Source organism: Gopherus flavomarginatus, chromosome 1 (assembly GCF_025201925.1).
Source record: "Gopherus flavomarginatus isolate rGopFla2 chromosome 1, rGopFla2.mat.asm, whole genome shotgun sequence".
Lineage (NCBI taxonomy): Eukaryota > Metazoa > Chordata > Testudines > Testudinidae > Gopherus > Gopherus flavomarginatus.
In genome coordinates, this window is record NC_066617.1 from 356905040 (window position 1) to 356925073 (window position 20034).

Consider the following 20034-nt stretch of genomic DNA (forward strand, 5'->3'; position numbering starts at 1 on the left):
ATGACGGACATATCCAGTCAGTAGAGAGTATTGAGATACAATTTGTAACCAAAGATTACAAAGTATTGGATACTTATTACCCATGATCCTTTGGTTATTCTCCTGGGGCTTCCTAATGGAAATGGGTATATTCAAAGATATGAAGAATTAAGATCTCATCTGCTAGTAGCTCGTAAACTACTGATAGCCTTTCAACAGGGAAAGAAAACTAGTTCAAACCTAGAGGAGTAGTTCAAAGAAAATATGGGAGCTTCAATTACATACCCAGCAAAATAAGTGTAGGACAAATAAATATCGGATTACCATTTATTCAATACTCGGAAGTGTTTTTGCCTGCAAAAATCTCCACACATCTATCCAATTTTTTAATATTAGTGCTTAATAGGCATGCCTAGTTTGATAAATATGAGTAGAGTCAGTAGTTCCATTCAATTTAATAAAATGGCCAGAAACATCATCTGGATGGTTTAAAGAGGCTCCCTCTGTTTTATGGTAATACCCTGCTAAATAAGAAGATTTGATTATTTACTGGCTCCATAATGTTTCTCTGAACAAAAAGAAACCATGCTAACTGTTCTAATGATTGTCATTTTGTTTATGACATTTACATGGCAATGATTTTTAAACCTGCTCAAACTTCTGTAATAAATAAGTAGCTTTAGTACAACCCCCTCCCATGAAAATCTATGTACTTCCTTGATCTACTTTCTTCATAAGTCCCACAATTCAAAATTGTATCATTACAATGCTAGCAAACATGCCTATAGATCGTTTAACAATCTTTTTTCTGCAATGCCCACAAGAAGTGAGCTAATTACATCATCAATGTTTAAACAATGTGTTCATCCTTCTGTGTGTCCCATTTAGTCCTCCTATCACTGGGTCTGTCTTGTGCAGACTGTGAGCAGGAGCTGCCTTTAGTTTGTGTCTTGTACAGCATTGAGCACCTTGCCAGAGCTTTCTAAGAGCTTACTAATAACTGTCAGTAATACTAATTATAATATCTGTGAGATCAGGTAAGCAAATTCTTCCACAATTGGATTTCACAAGCCTCATGAAACTTGGCATAAGAATAACCATATAATTCATTTCTTAGATTTACTGCACTATAAAGTTGTTATTTCTCATAGAAATAATGTCTTGTAGAATCACATTTGTTAGGGTATGAAACAGGGTTGGCCTTACCATGAGGCAAACTGAGGCAGCCACCTCAGGTGCCAGACTGTGTGGGGCGCCACTAGGACCCAGAGTGTAGAAAATTGTGTCTGCTGCTGGTGCTGTGTTCTCTCTGCTCTAGATGCACAGAGATGGTGGAGTGCTGTGCTGGAGGAAGGAGGGCAGGCAGGAGAAAAGGTGAGAGGGAATAACAGAAAGCAGCAGGAGCTGCCAGGAGAGAGAGAGAGGTGGGACCCTCTTATGTACCTCTCTAGCACCCCCAGGAGCCTGGACTGATTAACACCAGCTTCTCAGGGAGTTTCCTGTTTCCTGCTGCTTCCCTGAACCCCCTTGAGGAGAATGAGCAGTCAACTGAAGTAGTAGGAGCCAGTTAGACCCTTAAGATGCTGATATCTTCCCTCACTCAGGCTCTGTTACCAGCCTGCTTATTTGTCACAGTCAATTGAATGTTGAGAGCCACTACAGCGGACACAGAACAGCAGTCATGAGTGAAAGAAGAAAACACCCCTCTGGGGTAGCATTCAGAAAAAGAAAGAAAGCAAAGGAAGCTTTTCTATCTAAGCAGGAAGGAGCTCTGCTGAGATACATAGCTACTGCAGCATCCATATCTCCATCTCAAATGGATGTAACCATACACATTCCTGAAGAAAAGTGTAGATCAGAGAAGAGTGTGGTGGAGGCACAAGAAACAGCTGCTGCTGAGTTTAGTTCCTTAAGTGTAGATGATCCAGGACTGTGAACCCACTTGTGGAGTAGCCTGAGGGACTTCATTGTACTGCCTGGGCCACAGCAAGTGAAAAACTTCATATTCTCCAAAGACAATGAAAATAGAAAGTTTCCATCTAACACATTACTGGCATGAAATCCCTAAAGGTGACAAAGTGGAGAGGCCATGGCTTATGTACTCAAAAACCCAGAATGCTGCATACTGTTTTGGTTGCAAACTCTTCCAGTCTAATGTTCCAGCCACATTGCGTTCTGCAGGAACAAAGGCCTGGAAAAATCTGGCTAGAAATCTGGCATGCCATGAGGAGACAGCAAATCATCAGAGATCATTCCATAGGTGGAAAGAGCTTGAGATGAGACTAAGGTTAAAGGCCACCATAGATGATCAGCATCAAGAGAACATTGCATCAGAGACTCTTTACTGGCAAAATGTTCTGAAAAGGCTCATGGCCATTGTGAGAATGCTTGCTACCCAAAACCTAGCACTGCGTGGCACTTCAGATCAGCTGTGTATGCCAAACCGTGGAAACTTCCTTAAAATTGTGGAGCTGATGGCGGAGTTTGATGCTGTACTCCAGGAGCGTCTAAGAAGAGTCACTGCCCAATAAATGTACACACACCACTACCTTGGAAAGCAATTCAAAATGAGATCATACAGTTCCTGGCAACAAAAGTCAAACAGAAGATTGTGGCAGATCTGAAGTCAGCAAGATATTATTCTATTATTCTGGACTGCACACCTGACATCAGCCATACGGAACAAATGACTTTAATGGTGTCTTTTGTAACAATAGAACCTAGTGAAAATGTCCCTGCAATGGTGACTGTCAGAGAGCATTGTCTAGAATTTATTGACATTGATGATACTACAGGAGCTGGTATGACAAATGTGCTTCTTAAAAAGCTGGAAGATACGGAAATTGCGATAGCTGACATGAGAGGTCAAGGCTACAATAATGGTGCCGACATGAGAGGAAAGAACAGAGGAGTGCAGACAGGGATCCAAGAGTTAAACCCCTGAGCTTTTTTTGTCCCATGCAGTTCTCATTCACTGAACTTGGTGGTCAGTGATGCAGCGTCAACTTCTAGTGAGGCTGCTGAATTCTTTAATATAATTCAAAGCGTCTCTGTATTTTTCTCTGCATCAACTCATCAGTGACAAATTTTGAAGCAACATCTGGGAACATCCTCTCTGACACTGAAACCACTGAGTGCCACATGGTCAGAAAGTCGAGTGGAGGCGATAAAGCCTATCAAACACCAAATTGGGAAGATAGATGATGCCATAGTTGTCATTATGGAGGATAATGCTATGACAGGAACTGTTTGTGGGAGAACAGTGGCAGAGGGAAATGGAATCACCGGAACAGGAGCGCCGCCAGCTCTTTTTTCTCCATAGGCAGCGGAAGGTCCCGCCCCTGAAATGGTGCCCCCGTCAGAGGCGGTGGAAGATCCCGCCACCGCGGTTGCTGCCCCCCAAATGTTAGCACTTTACGCTAATGAGTTGCACTGGCCCTGCACCAGAAACATACATAACTTCACATTTCTGTGTGGCTTAGTGTTGTGGCATGACATATTGTTTGAATAAAAGTTGTAAGCAAGAGACTCCAATGTGTTGACCTTGATATATCTAGAGCAATGGAACAACTGGACAAACTCAAGTCATACCTACAGTCTTACCAGTCAGATGAGGGATTTCAAAACGTTCTGAAGAGTGCACAGGAATTGGCAGAGGAACTTCATACTGAAGCTATTTTCCCACCGATTCAAGAGTATAAGAGTCACTGAAGAAGACATTTTGATTACAAGGCACGGGATAATCCTATAAGAGACTCCAAACAACAGTTCAAAGTTGAATTCTTTAACGAGCAAAGCAATTCTTTAATTGTGCAATACAGTTTCATGCAGCTCAAGGAACACAGCAGTATATTTGGGATGTTGTATGATATTCCAAAATTCCTCACTATACCTGAAGAAGACCTACACCAGCAATGCAGGACACTAGAGACAGTGTTGAGACATGATGACATGCGCGATATTGATGTGAGCAATTTAGGGGATGAATTTTCAAGATACATTTCAGCAGGATCAAGTCCAAAGACTGTTATTGAATATATGTGCACAAATAAGATGACCACCCTCTTTCCAAATGCTTTTGTTCGTCTGCACATACTTCTAACACTTCCTGTAACAGTTGCCAGTGGAGAACACAGCTTCTCCAAGCTGAAATTAATAAAAACACATCTACGCTCCACAATGACTCAGGAGAGGCTGGTCGGCCTTGCAGCCATCTCAGTAGAACATGAGCTGGTCCAGACTGTGGACCTTCAGGAAGCAGTTCAAATATTTGCAACCAAGAAGGCACGGAAAGCACCACTTTGATTATTCAAACAGATAAAAATGCCAGTGTTTACTATACAGACAAGAAAAGTTACATTTCCTGTTCGGACATTTGAAAGTTAAGTGTTACTTAACATTTTTGAACAAAACATTCTAAATTGTTAGTTCTCCTTTATTGGGATAGGTAGCAGAGCAGTATGATGAGAGGGGCAGAACAGTTAGAAGGCAGAATTGAGACCTTTCAAAGTTTTGGCCCAAGTGAGGGAGTTTTGGCGGTGTACCAATATAGACACAAGAACAAATGGGTATAAACTGGACACTAGGAAGTTTAGACTTGAAATTAGGCGAAGGTTTCTAACCATTAGAGGAGTGAAGTTCTGGAACAGCCTTCCAAGGGGAGTAGTGGGGGCAAAAGACATATCTGGCTTTAAGACTAAGCTTGATAAGTTTATGGAAGGGATGGTATGATAGGATAGCTTAATTTTGGCAATTGATCTTTGATTATCAGCAGATAAGTATGCCCAGTGGTCGGTGATGGGATGTTGGATGGGATGGGATCTGAGTTACTGCAGAGAATTCTTTCCTGAGTGCTGGCTGGTGAGTCTTGCCCACATGCTCAGGGTTTAGCTGATCGCCATATTTGGAGTCGGAAAGGAATTTTCCTCCAGGGCAGATTGGCAGAGGCCCTGGAGGTTTTTCGCCTTCCTCTGCACCGTGGGGCATGGGTCGCTTGCTGGTGGATTCTCTGCAGCTTGAGATCTTCAAACCACAATTTGAAGACTTCAATAACTCGGACATAAGTTAGAGGTTTGTTATAAAAGTGGATGAGTAGGGTTCTATGGCCTGCTTTGTGCAGGAGGTCGGACTAGATGATCATGTTGGTCCCTTCTGACCCTAAAGTCTATGAGTCATTTGAGCTCCCTGCTTCAGGTGCCAAAATGTTGTGGGCCGGCCCTGGTATGAAATTACCCTAACTCATGATTATATGCAAAAATAGCTTGCACCATAAGAGCTACTGAAACCCTCTGAAGGGCTAAGAAACTAAAGCCCTGATTATCTTTTCATTTACACAAGTGTAAATCAGGAGCAACTCCTCTTAGAGGTACACTGGTGTAAATGAGAGGAAAATCAGCTTTTAAATCTTTTTTGATCTAGGGCATTATGGGAAGCAATGAATTCCACATAGACCTTACATCATAGCATAACATAACTTTATTTTGTATAGCATTTTCTATGCAAACTGTGTCAGAAAGTACTTTTTCAGGGTTCAGTAGTGTAGTAGGAGTTAAATATTATATAATCGCTCAAGTCACTGCTAGGGCAACAGTCTTCTCTTAATTTCCTGTTTTGTGGAATACCTTTCTTGTATCTTGCTGCCTCATCGTCTCTTCTTCTCATTACAAATCTCATCTGAATAGTCATTTTTCCCTGGAAATGGTGATTTGATAAGGCAGAGCGATCCAAGATATTGCAGATGGCAGGAGGAGCAGCCAAAGCGTCTCCTTCCAACAGTGGCCAAATTGTTTGGCAGATCAGAAAGGAGGATGTGCTTCCAGAAGGAGGAGAGAGAGCCTGGGTTTGTGAAATAGGACCAAGTCTAATAAGGGTTCTATAACCAATAAGGCAGTTTAGAACTAAATCCTGATATCAAAGTGGAGTTGTTCTGTGGAGGTAGTTATGTGATCATGGGGTTTTTACAAGTGGGAAGTGTTTCCTCACATAATGTTATTTTGTTACTAAACTGGTATGCACCAAAGATGCCTTTTTAATTTTGGAGAACTACAGATATGAATAGCTTACTGGCAATATTGCCAGCAGAATGGTGGCCAGTGGTGTTGGAGAATATCATTGTCTACTGAGAATGACTAATAACTACTCCTATAAAGTCTACGGTGCAAGTCTGCATTGAGCAGAATGATGGCAGAAATACATAATGCAGTGCTTGAAAAACTGGACACTTGCTAGCCAGGGAACTAAACCTACACAACAGAGGTAAATACAACAGGATTTCAGGAGAGCTGACATCTTCTCAAAGAGACAATATTAAAGTGCAACAGCAAACAATCCAATGCAAAGGAAAGAAGAGAAGACTAAAATAACAGGCCAATGTGGCTACCCTAGGAGCTCTTTCATGACCTAAAAATTAATAAGGAATCATACAAAAAGGGGAAACATGGATAAATTACTAAGGATGCGTATAAAATAGCACAATCATGTAAGGACAAATACAGAAAAGCAAAACACAAAATGCATTACGCCTAGCAAGGGACAAAGAAGGCAGTAAGGTGAATTGTAACTAGAACTTAGCACAATTAATATTAGCAGTGGGAAGGAACACAATCCAAAATAGGGAAAGGCCAAGCTAAAGAATACTTAGTTAAGTTAGATGTATTCAAGTTGGCAGGGACTGATGACATTCATCCTAGAGTACTTCAGGAACTAGCTGAAGCAATCTCAGAACTGTTTGCAATTATCTGTGAGAACTCTTGGAGGATGGGTGAGGTCCCAGAGGACTAAAGAATGGCAGACATGTTCTATCTTTAAAAGAGGGAAGCAAAGAGGACCTGAAAAATTGTAAACCAGTCAGCCTAGCTTTTATACCTGAAATGATACCGGAACAAATTATTAAACAATCAACTTATAAGCACCTGGAGGATAATAGGGTATCAAGTAATAGCTATCATGGATTTGTCAAGAACAAATGGTGCCAAACCAAACTAATTCCCTTCTTTGACAGGGTTACTGGCCTAGTGCATGCAGGGAAGCTGCATATGTGATATATCTTGATTTTAGCAAGGCTTTTGACACATACTGACACGTGACATGTTCATAAGCAAACTAGGGAAATGTGGTCTAGATTAAATTATTATAAAGTGGGTGCAAAACTAGTTGAAAGTCTGTACTCCAAGAGTTATTATCAATATTTTGTGGTCAAAGAGAGGATGTATTTAGTGGGGTCCTGCAGGGGTCTGGCTTGAGACCAATAGTATTCAATATTATGATTCATGACTTGGATAATGAAATGGAGAGTATGCTCATAACATTTGAGGACAACACCCAGCTGCGTGAAGGACAGAATTAGAATTCAAAATGACCTTGATAAATTGGAGAATTGGTCTGAAATCACCAAGATGAAATTGAGTAAAGGTAAATGTAAAGTACTTCACTTGGGAAGGAAAAATCTAATGCATAACTACAAAATGGGGAATAACTGGTTAAATGGTAGTACTGCTGTACAGGATCTGAAGGTTCTAGTGGATCACAAATTGAATATGAGTCCACAAAGTGATGCAGTTGCAGAAAAAGCTATCATCACTCTGAGGTATATTAACAAGAGTGTCATATGTAAGGCAAGGGAGGTAATTGGCCAGCTCTACTTGTCACTGGTGATGCCTCAGCAGGAGTCGTCCTCTGATGGTAGGACAAGAAGTAATTGGCCTGACCTGCAGGTAGGACAAGAAGGTAGGACTGAAGTAACTGGGCCAATCTTCAGCAAGGAAGATTAGGTTAGATATTAGGAAAATTGTTCCAACTATAAGGGTAGTTAACCTCTGGAATAGGCTTCCAAGGGAGGTTTTGGAATCCCCATCATTGGAGGTTTCTAAGAACAGGTTAGACAGATACCTGTGAGGAGTGGTCTACATTTATTTGGTCCTGCCTCAGCACAGGGGGCCTGATTATATGACCTCTCACTGTCCCTTCCAGCCCTACATTTCTGATTCTATAAAAAACAAGGTAGAGAGATGCTCAGATACCATGGTGATGGGCTTGATGTAAAAACCCAAATAGAGTACACTGTGAATCTAGAGCTGTTATTGTACATCTTGGTGAATAATATCTTTATGGAGATGCCTCAGATACCAGCTTCATTATCTGTATTCCTAAAAGTATGCCAGCATTATACTGTTGTTTTTTCTTCAGTTTTCCTTAACCAGTTTAAGTAATGGGCTTTGAATATGACATTTTGATTAATTGCCTGCATTATTTCAGACTGTATATTTTTTGTAAAATGAATGACAAAATGTAGAGCATTTCTGCAAAATATTAACAATTAAAAAACCAAACCACTAAAAGAAAACGCTTTCCTGATGCTCAAGTGCTGGGACATGTGTAGCTAACCTAGAGGTATAGGTTAAAAAGGAGAACTGATCAAGTTTAGTTCCTGCAGACAGCCTAGATTTGGCTTCCCTGTGCTGTGCTGTGCTGGGTCGTTTTTGTTTTTTGCCTGGCACTTCTTTTCGCCTGTGTCTCCCACTCCATCAGCTCCTCAGGAAGTGGAGCTGTGGAAGCTGTCGCAGATTCTGTCTGTCAGTGCCACTTCAGCAAATCCCTGAGTGCACAGTTGGTCGGATGTCAACATGTTTAGGTCCTCCTCAGCCTGACACTGGCATTCTGGTACTCCATTTATTGGCAAGGTTCTCTGCCTAGCCTAATTAATTTGTTTTGAATCACAGCTACCTGACATATGCCAAACTCTTCCAGGAACTCACTTGTGTCATACATAGCTGTGTGGGAGCCTTTCTGGATGGCTACTTTTTAATTTTAATTTTCCTTAGTTTTTTTTAATCTTTCTTGTTTAATGTCTCAAGAACGCTTCGTTTCCATTTTCTTACCAAACTTCATGATTCAAGCGACATCCATGGGTTTGTTGAGTAGTTGTCAGCTGTAGACTTTCCATGCTTCTAAACTAAACAGGAAGAGCCAGATTGTGGCTCACCCTGTGCAGAAAGAGAGTGTAAGGAGTCTTCTCCCTCATAACTGGGAGGCCAGGGTCCAGGAGCTGCACTAGGTTAGCACTGCCATTAGCACTAGCTTCCAGGAGTAGAGCGGGACTGTATGTTATACTGTATACTGTAAATGAGCAAAAGGATGACAGCAGCAAGTGACCCAAGACCACATCTGTAATGACTTGCTTTATTGGTAGGATTTTTAAAAATATTTAATGCAAATAACATGGCCAAAACATGGCTGAGAGGGTGGGGAGGTCATGTTAATCATCCAAATGTATTTGAAACCTTTCAACTTCCAGGAAAAAAGGAGCTAGGGTTGTGATACAATGGATTGTGACTAGGAGTAATGGGTTAACACTGAAAAGGAAAAATTAGCATGAACACCAGAAAATAATTCCTAATGGTGAAATCTGTGAGCCACATCCAATGCCTGTTTGAAGTCAATGAGAGTGTTTCCATCAGTTTCAACAGGCACCAGATTAGACCATGTTAGACCATGGTAAAATTTCCCGAGGGAAGTCCTTCAGGAAAAGAAATGTCTTTATTTTGTTTACTGTACAATGCCAAGCATATTCCCAGCACTAAACAAATAATTATTAATAATGATGCTTTGGAAATCTCACTGCCCGAGATGTTTAACATTAAACCAGACAAAGAGCTGGGAAACATACTGTAGGGAGCAATCTTTCCTGCCATGAAGATGGATTAAATGACCTAGTTGGGATTTTTCCTTTGATTTCTAGTATTTTATAACTGTTGGCATACTTGGATTTCTACACCCCACCCCCATCCCCACCCCAGCATGAAATACAGGTCATACTAAAGAAAACAGGATGTGGAAGGGGAGAGTGAATGTGTCTCTACTTTTGATGGCACTGGGCCCTAGATCATACCCAGGGGGACAGGTGGACATTAACTTAATCTTCTAGTGATTACAAATTACTTCACAAAGCAATGGTCTAAAATTACTGTGTCTCAGACTTGCCATCTAGCAAGCCACATGGTAGTAATTCGGCAATGATTTAGTGTTCTCTAATTATAGGGAAACCTCTATAGAAAAATAAAAGACCAGAGGGGTTGGGAAAGGCTAATTAAAAAAACAGGCTGGAGAACTGGTTATTGTAAAACAAGGGATCTGCACAGCCACATGTAAACGCAGTCTGAAAAAAAAACAGTTCAACCAGTAGATGAAATATGTTAATAATTCATTGGAAAGACAAGTCTACAGCAAAGAGACATTCAGTTTTGCTCAACTGCAGAAAACATCTTCAGAGCTGGCCAAACTAGACTGATGGAATAAATCTTCCCTATTAACGTGAGAGATAATTTTATGTAAATATATTGTGAGACCTTCCGAGCAGGGCTGAGAGTTTTTGCAGTACCACTTAACGTGTTTGCAGTGTAATTGCATTTAGACCAAGGTCTTCTGAAGGAAATGGCTGACTAAATTAGCATTAACCAGGTTCCTGGGGGGCTGAGTGCATTGTGGGTAGTCGATTTTGCCGCCAGAAAGGACACGATGACACTGGAGAAGCCAGCTGCTTACAAAGCACAGCGTTAATTGTTTTTCCCAAATGGGCCAAGTTTTATTAACTGGGGAAGTAGAAAATTTGAGGATATGATCCGGCAAAGTCTGGGATTCAGTATCTTTTTCATCTCCATCCCACTTTAATTAAGTTCAGATATTTGTACACACACTGCCCCAGCTTCTTTTTATGACTATGATTTGTAAAGGACTACCCTCTGGAAGTAAAGGAGTTGTTATAGCCCTCACGGGGATTCCTGGGGGCCAGGTGGGCTTTCCTGAGTTACTTGTCTCTGAAGATGGGCTGACTTAGTCCAAATCTGGAAGCAAAGAAATATGGAACAAAGAAGTTGAGCATGACAACTTGAAGAGTTATTGAGAAAGGAAGGGGGGGGGTCACTCGATGGAAGCTAGAAGTGCAGATGTGTTTTTTAGAGTTTCCCTTTTAGAGTGAGTTCTTTTGCATGTTTTTATTGTGCCTGTAACTGTGTGGCTGTTCTTTATCCCTGCAGACCTGAGTGCCCATGAACTCATGAAAGCTATGGGCCAGATCCTCAGCTGGTGCAAAGCTCTGTTTACACCAGCTGAGGATCTAGTCTAGTGTGTTGGCTACAACTTTACTCACAGGCTTTCATCTGCTTAGACTCTGGGAGAATTACCATCATAATTGTTAGTTATCTTTTGCCTAGGGTACCAGTTAAGGCATCTACAACATTTAGTCTCTTTTTTTTCTCTTTGCTTGTAGTTTGTGGGAAGGCAGTGGAAGAAGGTAGCAACCCTTCTCCATTATCTCATGAAAATGTGCTCTATTTGTATTTCAGCTCAACCACTTTAAAATGAGCAAGCAGCCATCAGTAATGCTTTTAGTGTTCGTTTGGACAGGTAATGGTAATTCATCCTGCTGAGTCTATTGTTCCCAATAGCAAGAATTTCTTGGGCTTCAGAAGAGGAATCCACAGTGATACTTATCCTTCCACAAAATGCAGGGATGATCAGAAGGCTCAAGGACTTGGTAACCATTCCAGGCTCTCCTTCAGCTCTCACTGAATAATATGAGAAGAATGGTTTTGTGGGTAATGTTGAGGCCTCAGAATGGAAGTTATGGATACTGCCCTGGCTGTCCACAAACTTTACTACTGTGAGCCAAATACTTCCCTGGTGGTGTTCTGTCAACTTCAGTGGGGTTACAATAGGGTGAATTTGGTCCTCTGTGTCTTCATTTCCCCATCTGTCAAATAGGGATGGTCATTTGCCCAGCGTCCTTGGGTGTCACAGAGCTGAATTGTTAATATAGTGCTTTTTGATCCTTGGATGGAAGGTGCAATGGAATACAGAAATTATTATTATTTTACTGATGGGGTTGCTTCTCCTTCCACATCTGTGTGAATTGGGAGTAATTCTGTTGAAGTCATTGGAGATACACCAGAGTAAAACTAATATAAGTGAAATAAAAAACCAGGTGCATTATATCTTGTTTTCTCTGGGACTGACCAAGGGGAACATAAGAGTCAAGTGAGTGGATACTAGAGTTGAACTTTGAGCTTTTGTTTCTGTTCACCTAAATGCCAAGTTTTGAGCCATACTCTGCCATCAACATATGCACGAAAATCCCTACTTAAATCAGTGGAGAGTTTTGCTATAACTGGATGGCACAACAACTAAAAAGTCTATCTTCTATGTAATGGAATAAATATCCAGTAAAAGCCTTACTTGATACAAATATTGGTTCTCGCTGTGCCATACAATCTTTGCTGTGTTGATGGACCCCTTAGGCAATAACTTGTGGACTCTGTGGTGTTCCATGATAATAAGAGCTCACGTAAGTGCTTTCCTATGCATTGAGGGCCAGATCTTCAGCAGCTGTAAATCCGTGTGGCTCTACTGAATTATCTTACTTCAAATAGATGGATTATAAATTGAGCTCTTGTGATTTACACTAGCAGGGGATCTGGTCCTAAAGCAGTAGGAACATTGGCTTCCAGTCTCTGCTGGCTAGCATGACATTGCCAGCAAAAATCACATATAATAATTTGCCAGCCCAAAGATACCACAATTTGTTATCACTCAGAAAAATAAGTACCTTGAGATAGACACTGAGATCACACACTATCAGATACACAAGATTTTTTTTATCTTTTTTGGAATCTCCTTGCATAGCCGTATGGTAAACTGTACAATCTAGGGCTTTGAACAGAGACTTTGGAATAGAAACCTATGTGTTCTATATTTGGCCGTGCCACAAATTTGCTGAGTGACCCTGAGTAATTGAAAACCTCAACATACTTCTTGTAAAATACAAACCTCACAGAATTAATCGGGATTGTAAAGCACTTAGAGCAACTTGGGGGAAAGATGTCATAAAGGGGCAGAGTTGTATGGAGTAGGTATAATCTACAAACAACTGGTGGTTCTGTTGTTTGCTTGCTCTATTGCTGTAACCTCCTATAAGGAACTTATCTGATTCTGGCAAATTTGTCATCATATTTTATCCAAAGCAATAACACTTCCTTATGGAATATGGAAGACCTGACTCATCAAGGCCAACACATCTCTTTGATCATCAGAGGACTTAATTGCCATAAACCTGCCTATGCAGCATTTGGTACATTTCCATCCTCCTCTGGTTGTCCTTAATCAGACCAGTACTGTCAAGGCATTGTGAAGCTGAGTGAGCTATAGCCATGTCAGCATATCGTGTGCCCTACAGGAGAAGATACCAGAGAACAATATATTTGCCAGTGGTTAAATATGACAAGAGTAGAAAAAAGGTGAAGCCAAATTCTGCTTTCAGATGTGTGTGCACAACACCCAAGTCAGCAAGAGCTGTGTGCCTCCATCTGGGGGCATGATTTGGCGTATTGAATTTTATTGCATATAGTATTAGGTATCGCGGTGTGCAGGCATTTACAGCAGGGTAAATCGGGGATCAGTCCCCCACCTTTGACATGATTCACCATTTCCTATCATTTATTTCCTTCATGCAGCCATGCGTGTGTGATCCGAGGTCAGGTGATAACATCTGATGGAACCCCTCTAGTTGGAGTGAACATCAGCTTTGTCAACAATCCTCTTTTTGGCTACACAATCAGCAGGCAAGATGGCAGGTATGGTTTCTGCTATACGTTTTACAGTATATAAGTACCCAGAGCTGCAAATAGTGGAGCCACCACTGGAGAGAGACTATCGTGGCAAAGACACAGTCACGTCTGATGCAGCCTGAAGGCACTAGTGTTATTGTTAATATTGATACTGATATGATTAGAGAAGTGCATAGAAGCCCTGAGGCACCGTTCTGCTAGGTGTTGCCCATGCATATAAAGAAATGATGGTTCCTGCCCCAAACTGCATATTCTTCATTGCTTTATATAGACATTATCGGGCAAAAATAATTAAACCTGTAAGATATGGTGTTGTTAAAGGCAAGTGGTTAAAATTTGAACAGTTCCATTGAACCATAACAAAATCACTGTGAATTGGGCAATCTTTTGTCTTTCAATACTAATTGGCTCTCTTTTAAGGACAAAAGCTAAATATAAGGAGTAAGATTCTGACTGATGGAGCTGCACATACTCTAGCTAATGGTGATTAACACTAGCACTTTGGAGAGGATGACCCAGCTTTGCTGATTTTAACAGCTCTCCAATCTGACACTAGCATTAAGGATTTGGACTGACCTGGCTAGAATAGCCAATGGGGTGATAATGAAGGAAATGAACACTTTCTAGAGATGTGTGCTTTACGTAGTCTTGGCATGTTCCCATGGGACTTGGTGCCTACTGAACCACTGAAACTTTTTAAGATATGTTCTCATTAATGTTTCATCTACTGGAAAATACAACGGTAGAATTTGAGTAATAGGTACATTTCCATGGAAAATGGATTATCTCGGTTAAATGAACATACCTTAGAAGCTGGTGCTTTCGCAAGTCTTATGGTTTAGAGACTATTGAGAAAGATACAGAATCTCTCACATTTACACTGTGGTGTAACTCCATTAATCTCAGGCTTGGTCTACACCTAAAATTTAGGTCAACCTAGCTACATCGCTCAGGACTGTGAAAAATATCACACCCTGTGCAACTTAATTATGTCAACCTAACCCCCACGTAGATATTGTTAGGTTGAGGGAAGAATTCCATTGACCAAGCTACCACCTGTCGGATAGGTGAAAAAACCACTTCCGTTGATGTAGGAAGCATCTGTGCAACAGCGTGACAGCAGCACACAGCTGTCGCTGCATAGCTGTGGCACTGTAGCCATTGCAGTGAAGCCATACCCTCAGTGGAGCAATTCCTCATTTGCACTGGTGCAAGGGAGATCAGAATCAGGCCCTAGAGGTCAAATTCACTGCAGCGTAAAGGGCTGGCACAAAACCTACACAAGGAAAAATAATAATGCCTACAAAAAACCAGACCATAGGTAGGCAGCTGTTATGGCGGAACTCCCTGTTTTTCATGCTGACCAGCATCATCTCATTGTTTCCTTGTGCTCTGTCTGTTGGTCTCCACCTATTGTTAGGGCTCGGGTCCACGATGGGGGCTTATAAGCAAATAATGAGGCTAGCATTGCACAGCGCTTGTACAGGCCCTCTGGACAGGCATCACTTTTACCCCCTACAGAACAGGTACAGTACAGGCAGCACAGCAGAGCAATTTTCTTCCATACTACCCCAGGCTGTGCTTCACTAATTTTATACAGGGGCTACCTCTAGAAAGAATAGGTGAAACGGCTCTTTAGTCCTGTGCTCGCTCACAGCCACACTCTCTGCCACCGTCTGGACCCTTTGCACCACTCAGGCATCTTAACTCACCAGCAGACAATGTCCCTGGTGGAGGGGAGTTCTCAGCTCGTGTAAAGCTAGACTTAGTGGCTCTTACAGCACCGCCTGCCCACGCTCAGTGTAGTGGGGCAGAGAGAGGTGTGGCCAGTGCGCCAGCGTGCTCCACCAATTCCCAGTTAGCTAATGGTCCCTAGGGAAACATTGCCAGCTGGCATCAGATAGAGCCGTTCCCAGGAGCTCACTGCCGGGGGCTGTAAGCCCAGCACTGATCACAAGTACTATATTCAGTTAAAGTAATAAAAAGGTGGTGATCAGCAGTGCCTGAACATAGAATATTTAATCAAAATAAGTCCCAGCACCAGGCTAGCTATCCTATCAGTAACTGCTGGAGCCCCGTAGTCCCAGAACGGGAGGAGTTAGATGGTTCTTGCACTCATGCATAATTCCTTATGATTTCCCCTCATTATGTTCTGCTTATGTGGTGCTGTCGTTCAGGTCTGGTGCTTTGTGCTAACAACATTTCAGAACATGATATTCAACAAATAGTCTGATTATATTACTGAGTATCTTGAAAAATGAGAATGAGACTATAATTGGCCCCAAAATATTGTCTTTGACATTCACTCATCTATTTTCTTGCATGAGCAGGCACAACACTACATCTGCGTGCACCGGCGGGAGGTAGTGTATGACTAGATGAAAGCATTCTGCCTTTAAAGAACAAAAAATTAGTAATTATTCACGGATATGATATGAGGGCTATTTATAAAATCACGTGAAATATTGAAGGTACCATAGTCTAAAGGTGGGAGCGGGAGTGGGAGTCAAGAAGTCCTGAGCTTTAGTCACAGCTCTGCTACTGATCTAGTGTGTAACTTTTAGATACATCCCTTAATCTCCGTACGCCCCAGTTAACCTGCCTGTCAAATGAAGGTAACACTTCCTGCCTGCCTCGCTGGGGTATTTGTGGATTAAATACTACATGTGATGTGCTTTCAGAATGGAAAGCATTATTGCTATTACAATTGCTGTTCTATACTTCAATATGTTACAACAGCGGGAACCTCTTCTAATAATCTTTTCAACAGAACAATTTTAGCCTGAGACATTGTCTACACAAGCAATTTGCGCCAATTTGACTGAATCAGTTTAGAATCCAATTTCGTTAAATCAGTGCAACCCCCTTGTGGTCTCAGAATAAGAAGGTTCACACAAGGGAATCATGCCTATTTAACTAAATTGGTTTCTAAACTGATCTAATTAAATCATTGCAACTTTTTTGTATAGACAAGGCCTAAAATGAATTTCATTATAACTGGAATTCCAATTTTCAAATTGCAATGAACTGTAACAAATTAGGACTTGAATTCTACTTCTCTGTAAATAGTTTCACTATATTCTTGTTTTCAATGGATCCAGGATTTCATCCAAGTTTAGGCTGCATTAAATAGCCCCAGAAAATTAGAATAAATTAAAGACCCATATGTGTTCTCATACTTTTTATCATGATACATGTATCTTTCAGATCCTGAGGCATAAGGATAAACCAACAGTTTTCAGAATGTACTATTGTATATCTGACTTTTCTGTGACCCCAAGCTAATAGAACAGGGTGGACAAACTACGGCCCGTGGGCCAGAGCCAACCCGGAAGCTGTTTTAAGCTGGCCCATGAGCCGCACCACGCGATTTGGTCCTGCTCCGGCTGGGGCACTGGGTCGAGGGCCGCACTACACGGCTCCTGGAAGCTGCAGCATGGCCCCGCTCCGGCTCCTACGTGTTCCAATGGGAGCTGCAGGGGCGGTGCCTGTGGACAGGGCAGAGTGGCAGAGCCACCTGACCATGCCTCCATGTAGGAACTGGAGAAGGGACATGCCACTGCTTCTGGGAGCCGCTTGAGGTAAGCACCTCTTGGAGCCTGCACCCCCTGAGCCTCTCCCTATGCCCCAACCCCCTGCCCCAGATCTGATCCCCCTTCCGCATTCCAAACCACTTGATCCCAACCCGGAGCATCCTCCTACACCCCAAACCTCTGATCCCCGACCCCAAAGCCCACACTCCCTCCCGCACCCCAACCCCAATTATGGGAGCATTCATGGCCCGCCATACAATTTCTATTCCCTGATATGGCCCTCGGACCAAAAAGTTTGCCCACCCCTGTAATAGAAGGACCGGAGGGCTCAGGGGCCTGGTAATGGATTATAAAATATGTTTTAAAATAAAACTTTTCTCTACTAGATTGCTGGATCACACTGGTAGTGTGTCGTGACCAGCAATTGTTACCATCTTATAGATGTTTGTGAAAGGTGTTGGATGATCTCAGTGTACTGTTGCTATCTCTGCTGAGCCTGTTCTGGGAAGAAACAGAGGATGTCAGTCTTCTGGACTTTCCATTGGGTATCTTTCCAAGATAACCAAAACAATAAGTCCATACAGTTATATGACTTTTTGCAAACAGAAGAAAGCCCATTGTGACAGTTCTCAAGGCACCCAGGACTGTGAGTTACTTTGTTACCCTCTGCCTCTAGCAAGAAGTCGCCTTGCCCATGGTGGCTGGGTGTCAGCTCTCTAACACCATCAGCCTTTCAGCCATTCCACTACCCTCCTCTGGGTTGTGCCAGCCCTGTCTTTACCTTGCAGGTTAACAAGAGGTGCATCCAGTCCCCAAATCCTTTGAATCATTCCTCTGTGGTATCCAGACCCTGACACTGGCTACTCACAGAAGTCCCAGATCCTCTGTGCCAAAGGAGCAGGGTACCCAGTTTACTGATTTAACCTTAAACCACCACTCCTGTAAAATCACACAGCACTTGTGAGCACTGAATAAAACAAAAATAGGTTTGGTTAAGAAAGAGAGTAAACAAGAAACAAGAGAGAATGGTGGAAACAAGTGGTTACAATACAAAACAAAATCATACAATACGAAGTTGAATCTACCCTTGTCCATAGGTACCTTTCCTAGCTAATTAAGTAGGTTCCCTGCCCCCTTCCCCCAAGTTCAGTCTGTTGCAGAGCTGGCTGGCTTCATAGGAACCAGGATCCAGTTTTTCATGGGAACGTTGCTGCTCCCCAAGGTGAAAGGACACAGAGTGCTATACTGAAACACTCTATGCTATACTGAAACAGTCTTTTGTCTTATTCCTGGGCTCGGTGATTCTCTGGCTGCTGTAATGTTCCTTTTTTATTTGCAAGCGGTTTTGATTGTTTGCAGTTTTCTCTGATGGTTTTCCATTGAAAGGCTTGGGATGGGGCAAGGCTAGACAATTGAGGCTTCCATTACATCACTGGCTAACCAAGGTGGGGTAACAACTCCCTCCTGCTAGGATGGGCCATCGTTGAGATATTTTATCCCCCGGTGACTAACTTCTACTCCCAGTCCATAACGTATACTTTCAGCGTAATTACATTATGCTATAAATATTACCTGCCCATACATCTCACAATGATTATGAATCTTGACCAGTTACAAGTGCTCTGTAGATACCTTACGCGCTACTCTTTATGGATAAGTGTCCCACAAAATGTGTTTGCTGTAGTGAGTTTGTCGAGTCCAAGGTGAGAATTGTTTGCAAAGAACACGGGACACTTTGCCAGGGACCCTCTGTGTCACAGCCACCCATCCCTGAGATCAGCAGCCCACCTGGAAGCGTTATTTAGGGCTTTCATCCTGAAGAGAATTTTGCTGATACTAACTTTTATTTCACTGCTGTGGGGTTTTTTTTTTTCCATCTAGGCAACTTGGGGTTTGTCTACACAGCATTTTGGAGCCTGCGGGAGCAAGCCTTCCAGCCTGGCCCCCTCCCAAGAATCAGAGCCTGAGCTGCAACTTAAAAGCACTGTCTACACAGCCAGGGCCAGCTTTAGGCCGATACGCCAAATATGCTGGAATTGGGCCCCGCACCTCAGAGGGCCCCGCGCCAGGGCCCCACATCTTAGGCGCCTTTTGAACTTTTTTTTTTTTTTACTCACTCGGCAGCGGTCTGCTCCGGGGTCTTTGGTGGCATTTCAGCGGTGTGGGGTCTGCTCCGGGGATCTTCGGTGCCGCAGAAGACCCGGAGCGGACCCCCCACTGCCGAAGTGCTGCCAAAGCCCTGGACCGCCACCAGGTATTCGAATCGGTCCCCACAGTTAATAAAGCCAGCCCTGTACACAGCTATTTTTAGAGTACTAGCACAAGCCCCGCTACCCAACTCTATCATCCCAGGCTGAGAGGTTTGCTGCAACAGGCTCCAAAATGCTCTGTATTCATACCCTTCAAGGCTAAGCCATGTAATTCGAGAAACAGTAGCTGATGAGTGGCGATGTCTCTTGCCATGCAATGCAAGCCTCTGTGTTTTCACAGCTGCTTGAATCTGACATTAGATCGATGCCTTCGCTTCTGGCTTGGGTTTCACATCCACAGGAGAAGCAAGCTTTTTTTCCCTGCAGGCTAACACGCCTGACCAAAGCTCATTAGAGCCCAGGTCTCCTAGCAGCTCCGCTCACCAATGACAGAAGCAGAGACGTTTCTATAAATAAACCATTCCTAGTTTTCCAACAGTTGTTGAACATAATTTTTTTACATTTATCCCTTCCTTCTTTCGCCCTCTTTAGTGCTCAGCCTTGTGCAAAGTGAGCTTTTCCCTTCTAGTAGCAGGGCTTGCCAAATGCTAATTGACTGTTAAAAATGTCCTCATCAAAGCACAAATGCTGTTCAGCTAGCTGGCAAGCCAGGGCGTGAGTTGCCCATTAGGCTTTTAAAAGCCAAGTTACGTAAGT

The 20034-nt window shown here is 42.6% G+C and overlaps 1 protein-coding gene across 7 annotated transcripts in view; it reads left to right on the forward strand.

Annotated features, from left to right (window-relative positions):
* Positions 1-20034, forward strand: part of TENM4 (teneurin transmembrane protein 4) — a 1003172-nt gene that overhangs the window by 893180 nt on the left and 89958 nt on the right. For all 7 annotated transcript variants that reach the window (XM_050940297.1, XM_050940246.1, XM_050940262.1 and 4 more), the window contains one exon: positions 13482-13601. In XM_050940297.1, the coding sequence (XP_050796254.1) occupies positions 13482-13601 (120 nt within the window). The remainder of the gene's footprint in view (positions 1-13481; positions 13602-20034) is intronic.